This window comes from Gekko japonicus, unplaced genomic scaffold (genome assembly GCF_001447785.1).
Source record: "Gekko japonicus isolate JY-2015 unplaced genomic scaffold, Gekko_japonicus_V1.1 scaffold1466, whole genome shotgun sequence".
Classification (NCBI taxonomy): domain Eukaryota; kingdom Metazoa; phylum Chordata; class Lepidosauria; order Squamata; family Gekkonidae; genus Gekko; species Gekko japonicus.
In genome coordinates, this window is record NW_015170929.1 from 181,879 (window position 1) to 196,187 (window position 14,309).

Genomic DNA, 14,309 nt, shown 5'->3' on the forward strand with positions numbered 1-14,309 from the left:
TTTAATAATCTGCTCTAGAATTTTCCCAGGTATTGATGTCAAACGGACAGGCCTGTCCACTTTTTTTCCCTTCTTGACGATCGGGACAACATTAGCTCTTCTCCAGTCTTCCGGCACAACACCAGTACTCCAGGACATCTCAAAGATTAGAGCCAGAGGCTCTGAAATAACATCTGCAATTTCTTTTAGCACCCTGGGATGCAAGCCATCCGGCACTGGAGATTTGAAAGTATTTACCGTCTTCCCCTAGCAATGAGCTTACTCCATCCCTGTTCTTTTTTTTGCTCCAAATATAAGGATAGAAATTTTCTGGTTGTTTTTAGCTCCATCTGCTCTTTAGCCTTTCTGACACCATCCCTACAGATTCGAGCCTGCTTCTTGTACTTCTTGTACTCACCCTGAGTCACTATTCCCCCAAGGATCCCACAACATTCACTTCATCAACCAGTTCTTCCCTGTTAGGATTAAGCTTAGGATAGCAGATCCTCTGGTTCCCACCTCCACCTTCTGAGAGATGACATTGTCTGCAAGACTATTCAAGTATCTGTGGGATGCCCATGTCTAGCAGAGTTAGATTTCCAGCAAATATCTGGATAGTTGAAATCTCCCATAACCACTACATCCTGTCTTTGTGAAAGTTTAGCAAGCTGTTCTACAAATGCATCATCCAGTTCCTCTGGTTGCTTTGGAGGTCTGTGATATTCCCCCACAACAATTTTCCCTTATCCCTGCTCTATCCTTATCCACACACTTTCAACAGGACAACTCTCAAAATCCTGAATTTCAGTGCAAGCGTATTCATTCTTGACATATAGTGCCACACCCCCCTCCTTTTTTGTTTATTCTGTTCCGGTTAAACAAGGTATATTCTTCAATCGCTGTGCTCCATATATGAGACTCATCCCACCAAGTCTCAGTGATACCTATCAGAACATACTTACTTTCCACTATTTGAAGTTCAAGTTCCTCCTGTTTATTTCCCATACTCTGTGCATTAGTATAAAGACATCTCAGATTACAGACATCCTTTCCTACCGTAGGGCCCTTCGATTTTACATGAAAATTACTGAACTCACCTTTCTCCCATTCATTTATTCTCTGGTCACTCCCCTTCTTGAACTTAGTGTTGGGGATGTCGCACAACATCAGGCTTTTTCTTTCCACCCCCGATGTCTTCAGTTTAAAGCCCTCCTGATCAGGTTCACAAGTCTTCCAGCAAAGACATTCCTCCCATTCTTTGTATGATGCACCCCATCTGTCACCAACAGTCCTTCATGTCGGAGGTACATACCATGGTCCAGGAAGCCAAATCCCTCTCGATGGCACCATCTATGTAACCAGCCACTCACCTCCAGTATCCTGTTCTCCCTTCCAGCTCCATGGCCCTCAACAGGAAAAATGGAGGAGAACACCACCTGTGCCCCCAGATCTTTCACCTTCTTGCCCAGAGCCTCATACTCTTTGGATATCCATTCAAGGTTTCTTCAGGCCATATAGTTTGTTCCCACATGGATCAGCAGGAGTGGGTAGCGATCAGAGGTCTTGACCAGTCTTGGTATTCTCTCAGTCACATCTCAGATACATGCTCCAGGAAGACAACAAACCTCTTGAGATTCCTTGTCTAGTCTGCGTACGCTTTCTTCTGTCCCTCTCAGTAGGGAGTCACCAACCACCACTACTTGTCTCTTCCTCCGTGGGATAGCTTGGTTCCTTCTCTGCCTATGTGCTTCCATGTCAGTCACATCCTTTTGATCGCAGAGTGTGCTATTTTGATCTTCCATCTTCAGAAGTGGCTGGTATCGATTTTGCAGCTCCACTGACTGTGAGTGTTTCCTGATTATCTTACTCTTCAAGGTCACATCCTTCCACTCACCCACCTGTTCCTTGTTACTTCCTTCCTCTTGCTCAGGATTTGCTGGCTCTTGCCGTTGTCTCAGGAGCCCCTCTTCCTTCATGTCTAAAAAGCTTTCTCCCTCCCTGATGTTCCTCAGTGTACAGATTTATGCCTCGAGTTCTCCCACCTTCTCCTCAAGCATTCTTATAAGCTTGCACTTGCAGCATGTATAATACATTTCACAGCATGGCAGAAAAATGATCATGGCGCAGCCCAGGCAGGTCACTGGAATAGATCCGTTATCCATCTTCCTTGGAGCAATGCTATGTTCTACAGCCTCAGGAACTTTCCTCAAACTCTGACATAAACTCTTGTTGTGGTAATGTACCCTGAAAACTTTGAGACTGACCAAATGGCTACCTTGCCAGCAGTTCTCTCCCCAGAACTCAGTAGCAGCCCTCTACTCAGGTTCTTACAAGGCCTCCAAGCAAGAGCCACAGGCTACGATCCACAGGCTAAGCGCCACAGGGCAAGCCTGCTCAGGTGAGGAGCAGCCTTTTGTTTCAAAAGGCCCCTTCCTGCTCAGCACAGCAGAGCCCAGCACAATAGGGGGTGGGGCTTGCAATCAACAGCACTCCACAGCAACTCACTCAGCCTCCAACAACCCCCAAAACACAAACAACCCAAAACAAACTTAAACAGAACCACTCTCTATCAGGCTACAAAGAACCCAACTCTCTCTCAGCTCCCACACAGCAGCTAGGAAGGCAAAGGGAGAAAGAAAAATCCCCTACCTTCTATCAGCAACCGACCACGTGCTCTCCACTCCTTGCCTCAGCCCAGCTGAATATGTATCAGCCATAGGACCTCCTTTCTTGTCACCTCAATCTGACTCAGGTCTTTCAATACCCCTCCCAAAATTCTGGAGTGGGCAAGCACTTCTCATTTTCTACAGTGAAGACAGAGGCAAAAAATGCATTCAGCTTCTTAGCCATTTCCCTATCATCCTTCAGTACTCCTTTTACCCCTTGGTCATCCAAGGGCCTCCCTGCCTCCCTGGCTGATTTCCTACTTCTAATGTATTTGAAGAAAGTTTTATTGTTGGTCTTTATATTTTTTGCTATATGCTCCTCATATTCCCTTTTTGCGTGCCTGACCACAGACTTGCATTTTATTTGCCACAGCCCGTGTTCCCTTTTATCAACCTCACTGAGACTAGCTTTCCACCGCTTAAGGGAATCCTTCTTACCTTTTACAGCTTCCATTACTTTGTTAACCATGCAGGCTTTTTTCTATATCTATTTGTATCTTTCCTAACCTGTGGTATATATTTTTTCTGAGCCTCTAGGATCGTAGTTTTAAATAGTCTCCAAGCTTCCCCAATGGTTTTGACTCTTTCTACTTTTCCTTTCAGTTTCTTCCTCACATGTCCCGTCATATCAGGTTTTGGGAGCCCTGTCTATCCACCAATCCCCTCTCACACCTCCCTTTCCACCCCTATGCATAACCTCCACCTGCCTGTGCATTCTTCTCCCACTTGCATGCCCTCCCACTGCCCATGCTCAGTCACCTGCAACACCTGCACCCCCTTTCCCCAACACCGCTGGTCAGTGGCTGCATCTGGGAGTGCTGCTTCCACCAGGAGCACCATCTATGTTGACCATCCACAGGCCCTTTCCAGGGACAGTGGCAGAGAACTTAAAGTAAACAGATGAGAAAGGACATGCAGACAGCTGGGAGGAGAAGTGAGTGGATGGAGGTCAGCAGCAGTGATCCGCACCTGAAGCCCTGGGGCCTGGCAGCTGCCTCACCTCAGGATGTGCTGCCACCAGCCCTGAAGAAGAGGATCAGGAATTAAATATTTACCCCTTAACATCAACCATGAGATGGGGGAGTGATTGGATTCCATGGCAGACTGGGGATTCAAACCTGAGTCTCCCAGATCTAGACCAATGCTTTCCAAATACCATCCTTTTGTCCAGCTAATGTAAATCTTAAAACAGTCTATGGGTAGAGGCTAAATAATGTCTGTGCAATGCTTTTGGTGGTGGAAAGTGCCATCAAGGCACAGCTGACTTATGACAACCTCATAGCTTTTTGAAAACAACAGACATTCAGAGGCAGTTTGCCATTTCCTGCATTTGCGTCATGACCCTAGTATTCCTTGGAGGTTGCCCATCCAAATACCACCCAGGGCCGACCCCACTTAGCTTTCGATGTCTGATGGGGCTATCCAGGTCAGGGTGTGTGATGCTTTTAGTTGATTGTAAATAAAGTTAATAAAGGATGCTATTATTGGTATTATTGGTGGTGGTTCTTCTCCTACTACTATAAAGATAATCTGGGAGCGCCTAATGCTGAGCTAAAGTGCAATGTGATCAACAGAAGATCTCCAGAAGCTGAATGGAAACCATTCTGAGCTTTCTAAACAAAGAGGGAGATGTAAAGTACAGTAAAAAGTGCCACATCTAAATGTCAGGTTGGGCTGAATTTACATGATATTCCCTGGTCTAGAGATAGCTACAATATAGATAATTTGAAAGGATTATCTTTCATTTGAGTAAACAAGTAAACAATGAATGGCTTCAGAGAAAAGGGGAGCCAAGAATTCACGTTTACTCAGGGGTTATCAAGTCTATGCCTTGATGGCTTATGGGACAGTGGGGGCTCACCTTGCAGCTGAAAGGCCTTTCTCCAGTCAATGGCTTCTGCGTTTTCCAGCATTGCTCGACAAGCATCTACATCTCTATAGAAAATGGCATGCAAGTTGGCATAGAAGTCCCACTTGTCTTTCACTACCTACAGGAGAAGACAAAGAACTGCACAGTGAAATGAGGGTATTGACAAGAGGGAGACAGTGTGGATGGGCTTGGTGAGGGATGATGAGTGAGGATAATGATGCAAGAGACAGGGGAAATGGAATGAGGGACAACAGAACCATAGACTGAGCCTCAGAAACCACCTCTAGCTTGGATGAACAGCTTATTTGGTAGCTGTTATTATCAGCCCCGCTGATGATGCCAAGTAGGTGAAGCCAATTCCATTGGGAGAAAATATCAAGATGAAAGGTCAGCATTCTCCCAAAGAGGAAACCACACACACCCCGAAAGCTTTATGTTGTAGTGAAGGAGAAGAGATGTTTTACCCAGAGAACCAACATACATGAGGCTGGCCTTGAAAGCAGTAGACAGTAAACCCAGATGACCACATCATGAAGCACAGTGAGATAACCACCTCAGGGAGCAAACTCCAGGTCCAAAAGGGTAGCGAATGATCGGTTTTGGAAGAGACATAGCTTCAACACAGCAAGGATACTCCATGTCTCTTTTATTGCTGCTGTGAATGCAGAGACATTCATAAGGGTGACACAACACCCAGACATGAGTTTTCTGCATCCTTTCCTCTATCTACCACCCTGTATCCCGCATAGTGCCATTAGAAGTTTTTTCAGGACTTTAAAAAAATTGATACACGGTATAGTGCTTGTTGTGTCTGCTGACCGCCACCAGAGGCCAGCGAACACTCCAGAGCTTGACTCTGGAGTAACAATGGGGACTAGGCTCCTGGTCTCTCCACTGGGGGACCAATGGGACCGTGGCGGGAGATTTAAACCCTCCAACGAGACCTAGGGGTGTGTCCCCAGGTATGTATATAGTTGGCCAGCCGGCCGTTTGTTTTTGTCTTTTGTTGTGTACCAGTAAACCATGCTGATCACTACATCGGTCTCCGTGTTTTCTTCATGCGTTTAACCCACTACACTTCAGTGCTATAGCTTTATTGTGCTATAGCCATTATTGATTTTTTTAAAGCCCCCAGAAAGCCCATTGGTGGTACAGCAGGGGAAACAGTGGTTGCAAAAACTGAGAGAAGAAAAACGGCACACAGTTTGGGATCTCTGAAAATGCTCAGCTTTCCATCCAGATAGCACACTAATGCACTTGGACTGTGTTCTTTCCAAAAAAGATGGTACAAAGTTAACAAATGGCTTAGAAATAATGCTTAATGTAAACTCCAAAATTTGATTTATATACTGCAACTTTGTTTTTCTCTTTGTAATGTAAAAATCATAAATAAATCTTTAAAAAACAACAAAATGTTCATAGCAAAGTAGGCTTGAAAAAGCACATGTGTCAGAACCCACAGCCAACAACGTAGTACACGCTTATCAGGAAAGGTAATACTTTATTGAAGAGCTATAGATGCATTAACATAGGCATTGTTAAGAATGGCGGCTGCCCCTGGGGCATAATAGGATATAGGGTTTTCGTATGCACACACCCCCACACTGCCCTGGCCCATTAGCCACACTCCCGTGCGGGGGAGAAGACGCTCCGGGCATTTGTGCTGAAGCTGGGAACCAAGCTCGCTCACACGGTTCCCTTAGAACTAGACAGAGGTCATTTCAGGGGGGGACGCGGGGGATCGCAGTTCCCCCGGGTGAGGTGCGGGGGGCGGGGCACATGACAAAACCCCGCCCCCTGCTTCCGGCCGCCCCGCTTCCGGCCCTCATTCAGCCCGGAGGAGGCAGGAGAAGAGGGAGGGTAAGTTGCTTCCTCCCTGCCTCTCCCCACCCGTGCCTGCCTGGGGCCAGGGAGGGCCTTTGCAGGGCTTCCTTGCACTCCCGCCGGCCTCACAGGTCCACCGCCGGGCCCCTCATGGGCCTCGGCACTGGAGCTGCAAGGCCTGCGGTGGCGGCCGGGACCGTTGGGGTGGGGTGTGTGGCCTTATGACACACTTCAGGTGATGTCAGGGTGTGTGGCATATGCTAATGAGTTATGCTAATGAGTTCCCCTAGCTCTTTTTCTATGAAATGACCCCTGGAACTAGACATCAACATCCCACCACCTGCAGAATTTAGAGATAAGCGTTACAGCAGCTAAGAAGCACAGAAGGAATGCAAAGGCTAAATCGTGGAAGAGCTCTAAACCAATATTGATTACTGATTGGATAACAAAGATTTGCAAAGTCTGTATATTAAATAAATAACAGAATCTTTAGCACAAAAATGATTATCAGTCTAAATTTTTCTTGATATGCTTTCCTTTTTTGGAATATCTTTAAGATAAAGAAGAATTTGCATCGAGTTTAGATATGATTATTGCACTATGATAATTGGTTATTTTGTTCTTTAAGTTGTAATGTTAATAATGTCTGTAGTTTGATGTGGAGTTAATCATCAGGCGGTGGAAGGAAGGAGGTGGTGAGGTGGTTCAAACCCTCCCCCCCTCCCCGAGACAACACTGCTGGAGATGGCCACGCCCCACAATCACCTTCCCAACAGGTGAATGAAAGGGGATATCCCTGGAGAAAAGGGACTCCCTCCAATTCCAAATCCCAAATGCTCTCTATCGTGCTCCCCACACAGGCTCTGGCTTGCAGCAGATCTCAGGCCGCAGTGCTGGAGACTCAGGCCTGCGACCCACTATGACCTCCCTGCGAGGAATGGCCATGTACTCACCTCACCAGCAGTAGGAGTGGAAGGGGATGGGTGGCTCTGGACTCGGAACCACATGAGACAAGGAGGTAGAAGACCACCGAGTCCTGGACTCAATATGCCGTGCCCCCCACTCAGGCTCCGGCTTGCGTCCAGAAGGATACAGCCACTTGTATCCACAGCAAACACCATGCTGGATCTGGACCCCTGCCTGGAACTAAAGAAAGACGCGCGCCCCCCCCAGATCCCCCTTGTGTGCCATGTCCCCACCCAGACTCCAACTTGTGGGTGCAGTGAGAGGGAAATGGTCATTGGTGACCACAGTGACACCATGGAAGGATTGCCCTGTGCCAGAAGACAGTAGTCACTTTGCCAGTGGGGCAAGCGAGAGGGAATGGCCCTAGACTGGAACCCATCACCAGCCTGAATAACGGGACGCATCCTAATCCTCGGTGAGCCCGAGCGAGCAAACACCCAGGAACCAAACACATTCCTTGCAGTCACTTTGCCAGTGGACTGAGTGAGTGGGGATGGCTTTTGACTGGGATCTACATGACCACCAGCCTCTTCCACAACTGAGGACACAGTCAGGGGCCCAGACTTAGGTGGGCTGCAAGCGACCCCTTCTCCCTGCTCACACTGAGCACAGGACTTTAGCCAATGGCCACTTCTAGGGTGATGAGGAGAGCCCCTATTCATGTTACCCCAACACTGCTGGAGCAAAACAAGCCCGAGGAAGGAGAAGGGTGAAGGGGGTGGCCCTGGAAGGAGGACAATGCATTCAAGGACAATGCATTCAGCATCGCAAGTCATGACCACCAATGATTCTTCCCAGCAGGATTTGTCCATGCCCTGTAATCACCTTGCCAGCAGGCAGAATGAGAGGCCATGGCTAGGATTTTGGAACGGAGCCAGGGAAAGACATGCTGCCATGCCAGAATGAGGACCTGGCTACTGCTCCCCTCGGAACATCGGATGGCCCTGCACTGCAGTCACCTTGCCCCCCTGAGACCTGGAGCCCCGGAAGGAGGGGAAGGGAAAAACCTCCCAAACAGGGCCCACGGCCATGCCCATGCAGCCCCTCAGTGGCACCGTGAAACTGGAGTGCAGGAAGGGTCCCAGGACAACAGCAAGGAGGAAGGCCTCACTCACACCAACACCAACGCAAGGCCCAGGGGAAGACGTTGGCCAACCTGCAGTCACTTGTGGGTGGGGCAAGGGAGAGGCGCCATTACACTGCTTGAAAGGGAGACCCTGGAAGCCCTGGACATGAAAGAAGGACACAGTCCACTGGATGTGGAATCGACACTGAACAGTGAACCCCTCAAAACTGGACTCTCCCTGCACTGCAGTCACCATGCCAGTGGCGAGAGTGAAAGAGGATGGCTGCGGAGTTGAGCCATCTAACCAACGGGAAGCCCCCTGGAGCCTGGAACAAGGGGAAGGGATAGGGGAAGAAGGAAGGTGCTCCTAAAGAAGGCCTCTGGCCCTGCCCAGGCACGCAGCCCACCACCTTGACACCGACAGCAGAGAGTGAGTGAGAGGAGAACAGGAGACAGCTTGAGCCCTGGGACGATGACAGTGATGAGGAGGAGGAGGAGGAGGAGGGAGATCTGCCAGGCGCTAAGGGTAAACAAGGCACAGGGGCTTCCACAGCAGAGTGCAAGAGAGGATACGGCCGTAGTCGCCCTGCCAGTGGTGCGTGTGGCAGAGGCTGCCCAGGGCCTGGGGACCAAGGACCTTTTGGACTCCGTGCTGAGTGAGGCGCACAGCCACAAAATGCCAAAGCGAGCCATGTGTGTTGATGTGCTGCCTTGAGGACCCCAGGCCATTATGGACGAGGACAGCGCCACAAGCGTCCCACACCTGTCTATGTCGCTCAGCCAAAAAAGTCTGGGCCTGGTAATTGCCCCGCCTGCAAAAGGTGGAGGTGGCTGGTGGCCAGGAGTTATGACACAAGGGGAGGTGGCTCAGAGCCAGGGCCCAAAGGGAGCAAAGACACAAAGAGGGAAAGAAAAGGAAACAGAAAGACCACCCAAACTTCAGGACAAGACCTTGGGGAAAATCCTGGCCATCCAGTCACGGCAATCACCTTGACGGGGGGGGGGGGTGGATCACTCTCTGTGCCTGACATGCTGTCACACCACAAACACCCAATCTGAAATACAGGGGGGGAGAGAGATGGGTCACATTCGGGTGAGAATGGTGGATCAACAACCCCCCCTCCACCCACCAAGTTCCTGTTCACAGGAACGTTCAGCCAAGGGCATGCCCTGCAATCAGTCACCCTGCCAGTGGTGTGGGTGAAAGGGGATGGATGTGAATGGGCTGTGTGACCTGGAAGGTAAAAGGGGACATGGGAAGGAAGACAAGTTGCCTTGGGAAGTGGGACTCGACCTGCCGGGGCCGCCCTGCCTCCAGAATCTCCCTGCTAGCAGTCTGGGTGGAAAGGTATAGCTCTGCAACAAAAATCACTGACCAGGTATATGAACAGAATTCCAGGCCTGTGTCCCCTCAACAGTGCCCCCCCCAAACTCCAGTTCCACCCCGACCCTGTTTAGGCGGCGAGCGCATTTTAGCTCGCCCATGGAGCCTAATGGACCCATTGCGGCTTCAGAGGGCCCTGCGGGATCCATTGCCCCCCGGCGGCTCATTAGATGAGCTTGTTGAGGACTGGTGTAGCCGACTCTCTACTGCCATCGACGAGATCACTCCTCGGCACCCTCTGTGCTCCCGTGCCAAACTTGCTCCATGGTATACTCAAGAGCTGAGGGGTATGAAGCGGGAGTTAAGACGGCTGGAGAGACGGTGGCGACGAGTTCGCGACGAAGCCACAAGACCATCTTATAGGACGTTTATGAGATCCTATGAGATGGCAGTCAAGGCTGCAAAGAGGGTGTTCTTTGCAGAGGAGATTGTGTCCGCTAGCTCATGCCCAGCCCAATTATTTAGAACAATTTGGTCTATAACTTCTGCCTCAGGGCAGCCCAAAGGAGAGGGAATTGGAGATTGGCTGTGAGGCTTTTGCAAGCTATTTTGCGGATAAAGTCTTGACGCTTCGCCGTGACCTCCCCGCCACGCTTGAAACAGTGAGTGAACTCGAGGCCCCTTGCATGTCTGCGTCCGTTTTGGATCATTTTGACCTGCTCAGCCTTGAGGAAGTTGACAGATTACTTGTAACTGTATGCCCAACCACATGCGCCCTTGATCCGTGCCCTTCCTGGCTCATTAAAGCGGGCCACGAGGGGTTTTGAGGAGCTCTTAAGGAGATTATCATAAAGTCTCTCAATGAGGGACGGTTCCCAGGAGCTCTCAAGGAGGCGATGGTCCATCCTCTCTTGAAAAAACCATCTCTGGATCCGGCCAAATTGGCCAACTATCGGCCGGTTTCCAATTTGCCCTATTTGGGCAAATTGATCGAGAGGGTGGTGGCGGTACAGCTTCAGGGTTTTCTGAATGACGCTTCTACTCTTGATCCCTTCCAGTCCAGTTTTCGCCCAGGTCACGGGACGGAAACGGTGTTGGTCGCTCTTACTGACGACCTCCGTAGGCACCTGGATCGAGGTGGGTTGGCGGCGTTGCTGTTGCTAGACCTGTCGGCTGCGTTCGACATGGTTGACCACCAGCTGCTTGCCCACCGCCTCGCCGACGGGGGAATACAGGGATTTGCCTTACAGTGGCTTGTCTTTTTTCTCCAGGGTCGGGGACAAAGGGTGGTGTTTGGGGAACAGCAGTCCGGGAGACGCCCTCTTGAGTGTGGCGTACCCCAGGGCGCAGTACTGTCCCCGATGTTGTTTAATATCTTTATGCACCCCCTTGCTCAGGTGGCTCGGAGGTATGGGTTGGGTTGCCATCAGTATGCTGATGACACCCAGCTCTATCTGATGTTGGGTGGCCAGTCGGACTCCAGACCGGAAGATCTGGACCGGGCGTTACAGGCCGTGGCTGGCTGCCTTCAGCTGAGCCGGTTGAAGCGAAATCCGGCGAAGATGGAGGTCCTGTGCCTGAGCCGTGACGGTTCAGGGTTGGGGGTCCCGCTCCTGGCCTTTGATGGGGCACCTCTCATGCCAGCGTCGGAGGTTAGGAGTCTGGGGGTACTCCTGGATGCCTCCCTGACAATGGAGGCCCAGGTAGTGGCCACTGCCAAATCGGCCTTTTATCATCTTCGGCTGGTTCGGCAGTTGGTTCCCTTCCTTGATCGCTGCAACTTGGCGACGGTGATCCATGCAACGGTCACCTTGAGACTTGACTACTGCAATTCTCTCTACATGAGGCAGCCCTTGTCCCAAATCCGGAAGCTGCAGCTGGTGCAGAACGCCGCAGCCAGGCTGCTGATGGACCTCCCATGTCGGGAGCACATCCAGCCAGTGCTTAGGTCACTGCATGTCAGGATCCACAGCAAAACAATGAAGTACACACTTCCAGGAAGGTTTTACTTTTATTGAAAAGCCATAGATGCAGTAACATGAACACTGTTAGGAATGGCGGGAGATCTATGCGCATAATAGGTTATAGGGCATTCATATACAACCCCCCCACACACATATTACCCAATTAGATGGGTTCCCGCGCGCGGGCATTAAGCTGAGAACTAACGGCTGCAGAAGCAAAACAGGTAAGAAGCTTCCCACGACTTCCAGACACAGGAACTCCTCCAGTGGCCTTGAGAGATATGTGTTGCAGCGAAGAGGCAATTAAGCGCAAGGGAAAGAATGTACAGGGAAGAGAAACACACACCATAGTATTGGCAGCTTAGCTGACATACTGCCCCCTCGAAAATCAGCTCCCCCCCTCAAATCCAGATGTCTCCCGGTCACCCTGGGAGATCTCCCGGTTTACCCGGGAACTCCCGGAGGAATTTGCGGATCAACTGAGGGGCCCGAATATCCCCTACTTCCACCCATTCGAGGTGCTGGGGTCCAAAGTCTTTCCATTCCACCAAGTAAAACAGCTTTCCACGTTTGAGCTTAGAATCCAAAATCTGAGAAATTTCATAGTGTTCCTCTCCCTTGATCAAAAGAGGCGGCAGAACAGGTTGTCCCTGATGCCATGGACAAGACCCAGTGTCTTTCTTCAGGAGGCTGAAATGAAATACAGAGTGCAAGGTTCTCAGATTCTTGGGCAATTCCACATCAACAGCAACATCATTGATCACTTTGCGCACTTTAAAAGGCCCAATGTACTTCCACCCCAATTTCCTGCTTGGGCGCAACATTTTGATGTTCTTAGTAGAAACGTAAACAAAGTCCCCAGGCTGCAGAGCCCAACCCTCCACCCTTCTCTTGTCAGCCTGTGTTTTGTAAGCCTCCTTGGCCGCATCCAACGTTTTGCACAAAAGGGGCCAAGATTCCCTTAATTTTTTGCACCACAGCCCCGCCTCCCCAAGCCCCAAGTCAAGTCCCCCATCCAGAAAGGGGACTGCTTTTTTCTTTTTTTTGTTTCTTTATTGATTCTACAATCTCACAGATTGAGATTAATTCATTCAAGATACTTTTCTGTTTTTCATCAAATTTCTTTTTGTTTCTTTTTAGCAAGTATTCTTTTATTTGTTGATCATTCTGGGTTTTTTGTTGGTATAGGTTTTTATAGAAGTTTTCCACAATATTATTTAGATCTTGTAGTCTATATTTTTATTCACCTTTTTCATTCTTTAAGGCCTTTATTATCCATTTTTCTCATTCTTTCCTAAGTTTATATGCTAGCCATCTTCTTGGTTTGTTTACGTTTTTGAAGTAATATTGTTTCGTGTATTCTATGCTTTTTGCTATGCGTCAGTAGTAGATTCATTTGGTGTTGTAACATTTTTAATTTTTATTTCCTCTGGATCTCTGCTTTTTTCATTTTATCTTCTTCTAGTTTAATTTGTTTCCCTAAGTTCTCATATTTCTTCTTCTTTTGTTTCTTTTTCCAGGCATCCTGATTAATAAACCATCCTCTTATAAATGCTTTAAATGTTTCCCATACTATTTCTATTGATGTTTCAGGTTGTATATTTCTTTTAAAGAATTCTTGAATTTCAGCTTTAGTTTTCTTTATAAATTTCTGATCTCTTTGAAGAGCTGTATTCATGGTCCACCTGGTTTTTCTTTGTATTTCATGGAAGGTCAATAATAAAGGCTATGGTCGGCAAACATATTTGGTAAAAATTCAGCTTCTATTAATTCACTTAACATAGTTGTTGTTATCCACACCATATCTATTCTTGACCAAGAGTTATGTCTTGCTGAATAGTACGTATAATCCTTCTTTTCTATGTTTCTAGTTCTCCAAGCATCTATTATATGATATTCTTCTGCCATTTGTAGAAAGGCTTTAGAAAGGACCACTCCTGATTTTCTCTTTTCCGATTCTTCCTATCTAATTTCAGATCAAATACTGCATTATAGTCACCTATAATACACATATCTTCAAACACTTTTGTCTTTAAAACTTTCCGTATTTCAGTGAAGTGTTCTTGGTTCTGGTTCGGTGCATATATGTTTAAAATTAATGTTTCTTTTCCATGTCTTGCTATTGTAATAGCTACTATTCTTCCATCATCTAATGCATACAGTAACTCAGGTGTCAGATCCCAAGTCAGGAGAACAAACCCACGTTCCAAAGAAGTAAGATTTATTTCCAAAGCATGGTTAGTCATGAACATACAGAGATTGTTCAGAATGACGACAATACACAGGGGCAAAGTAATATAGGAACTTCAAACTTGGTTAACCCAATGGGTACATTTCCCTCGTAAGGGAGCTGATTAGAAAAGGCGCGAAGCAGCCTGAGAATCACAACAGCCAATTTCATAAACACAAGTTGAGTTCACACGGGAAATCTAATTAAGCCCAGGCAGCAAGACATAACACTCCGACATCCACCTGCAGGAGAAACTTGGCAGTTACAGAAGCATACCAGAAGAGAATAACAAGAGGAGGGAGGATGGGCAGGAATAAGGACGGGACGTTTCCCAGAGAAATGGCAGCTAGCTGACATACTGCCCACCTGAAAATACCACTTACCCACCGTCTCCCGGTTTGGGCGGGAGACCTCCCGGTT

The 14,309-nt window shown here is 48.4% G+C and overlaps 1 protein-coding gene across 1 annotated transcript in view; it reads right to left on the bottom strand.

Moving 5' to 3' along the window:
* LOC107116818 (glycine N-acyltransferase-like protein 3) overlaps positions 1-14,309 on the bottom strand; it is a 58,378-nt gene that overhangs the window by 18,677 nt on the left and 25,392 nt on the right. Inside the window, exon 3 of the mRNA XM_015418822.1 lies at positions 4,507-4,633. Coding sequence (XP_015274308.1) covers positions 4,507-4,633 — 127 coding nt within the window. The remainder of the gene's footprint in view (positions 1-4,506; positions 4,634-14,309) is intronic.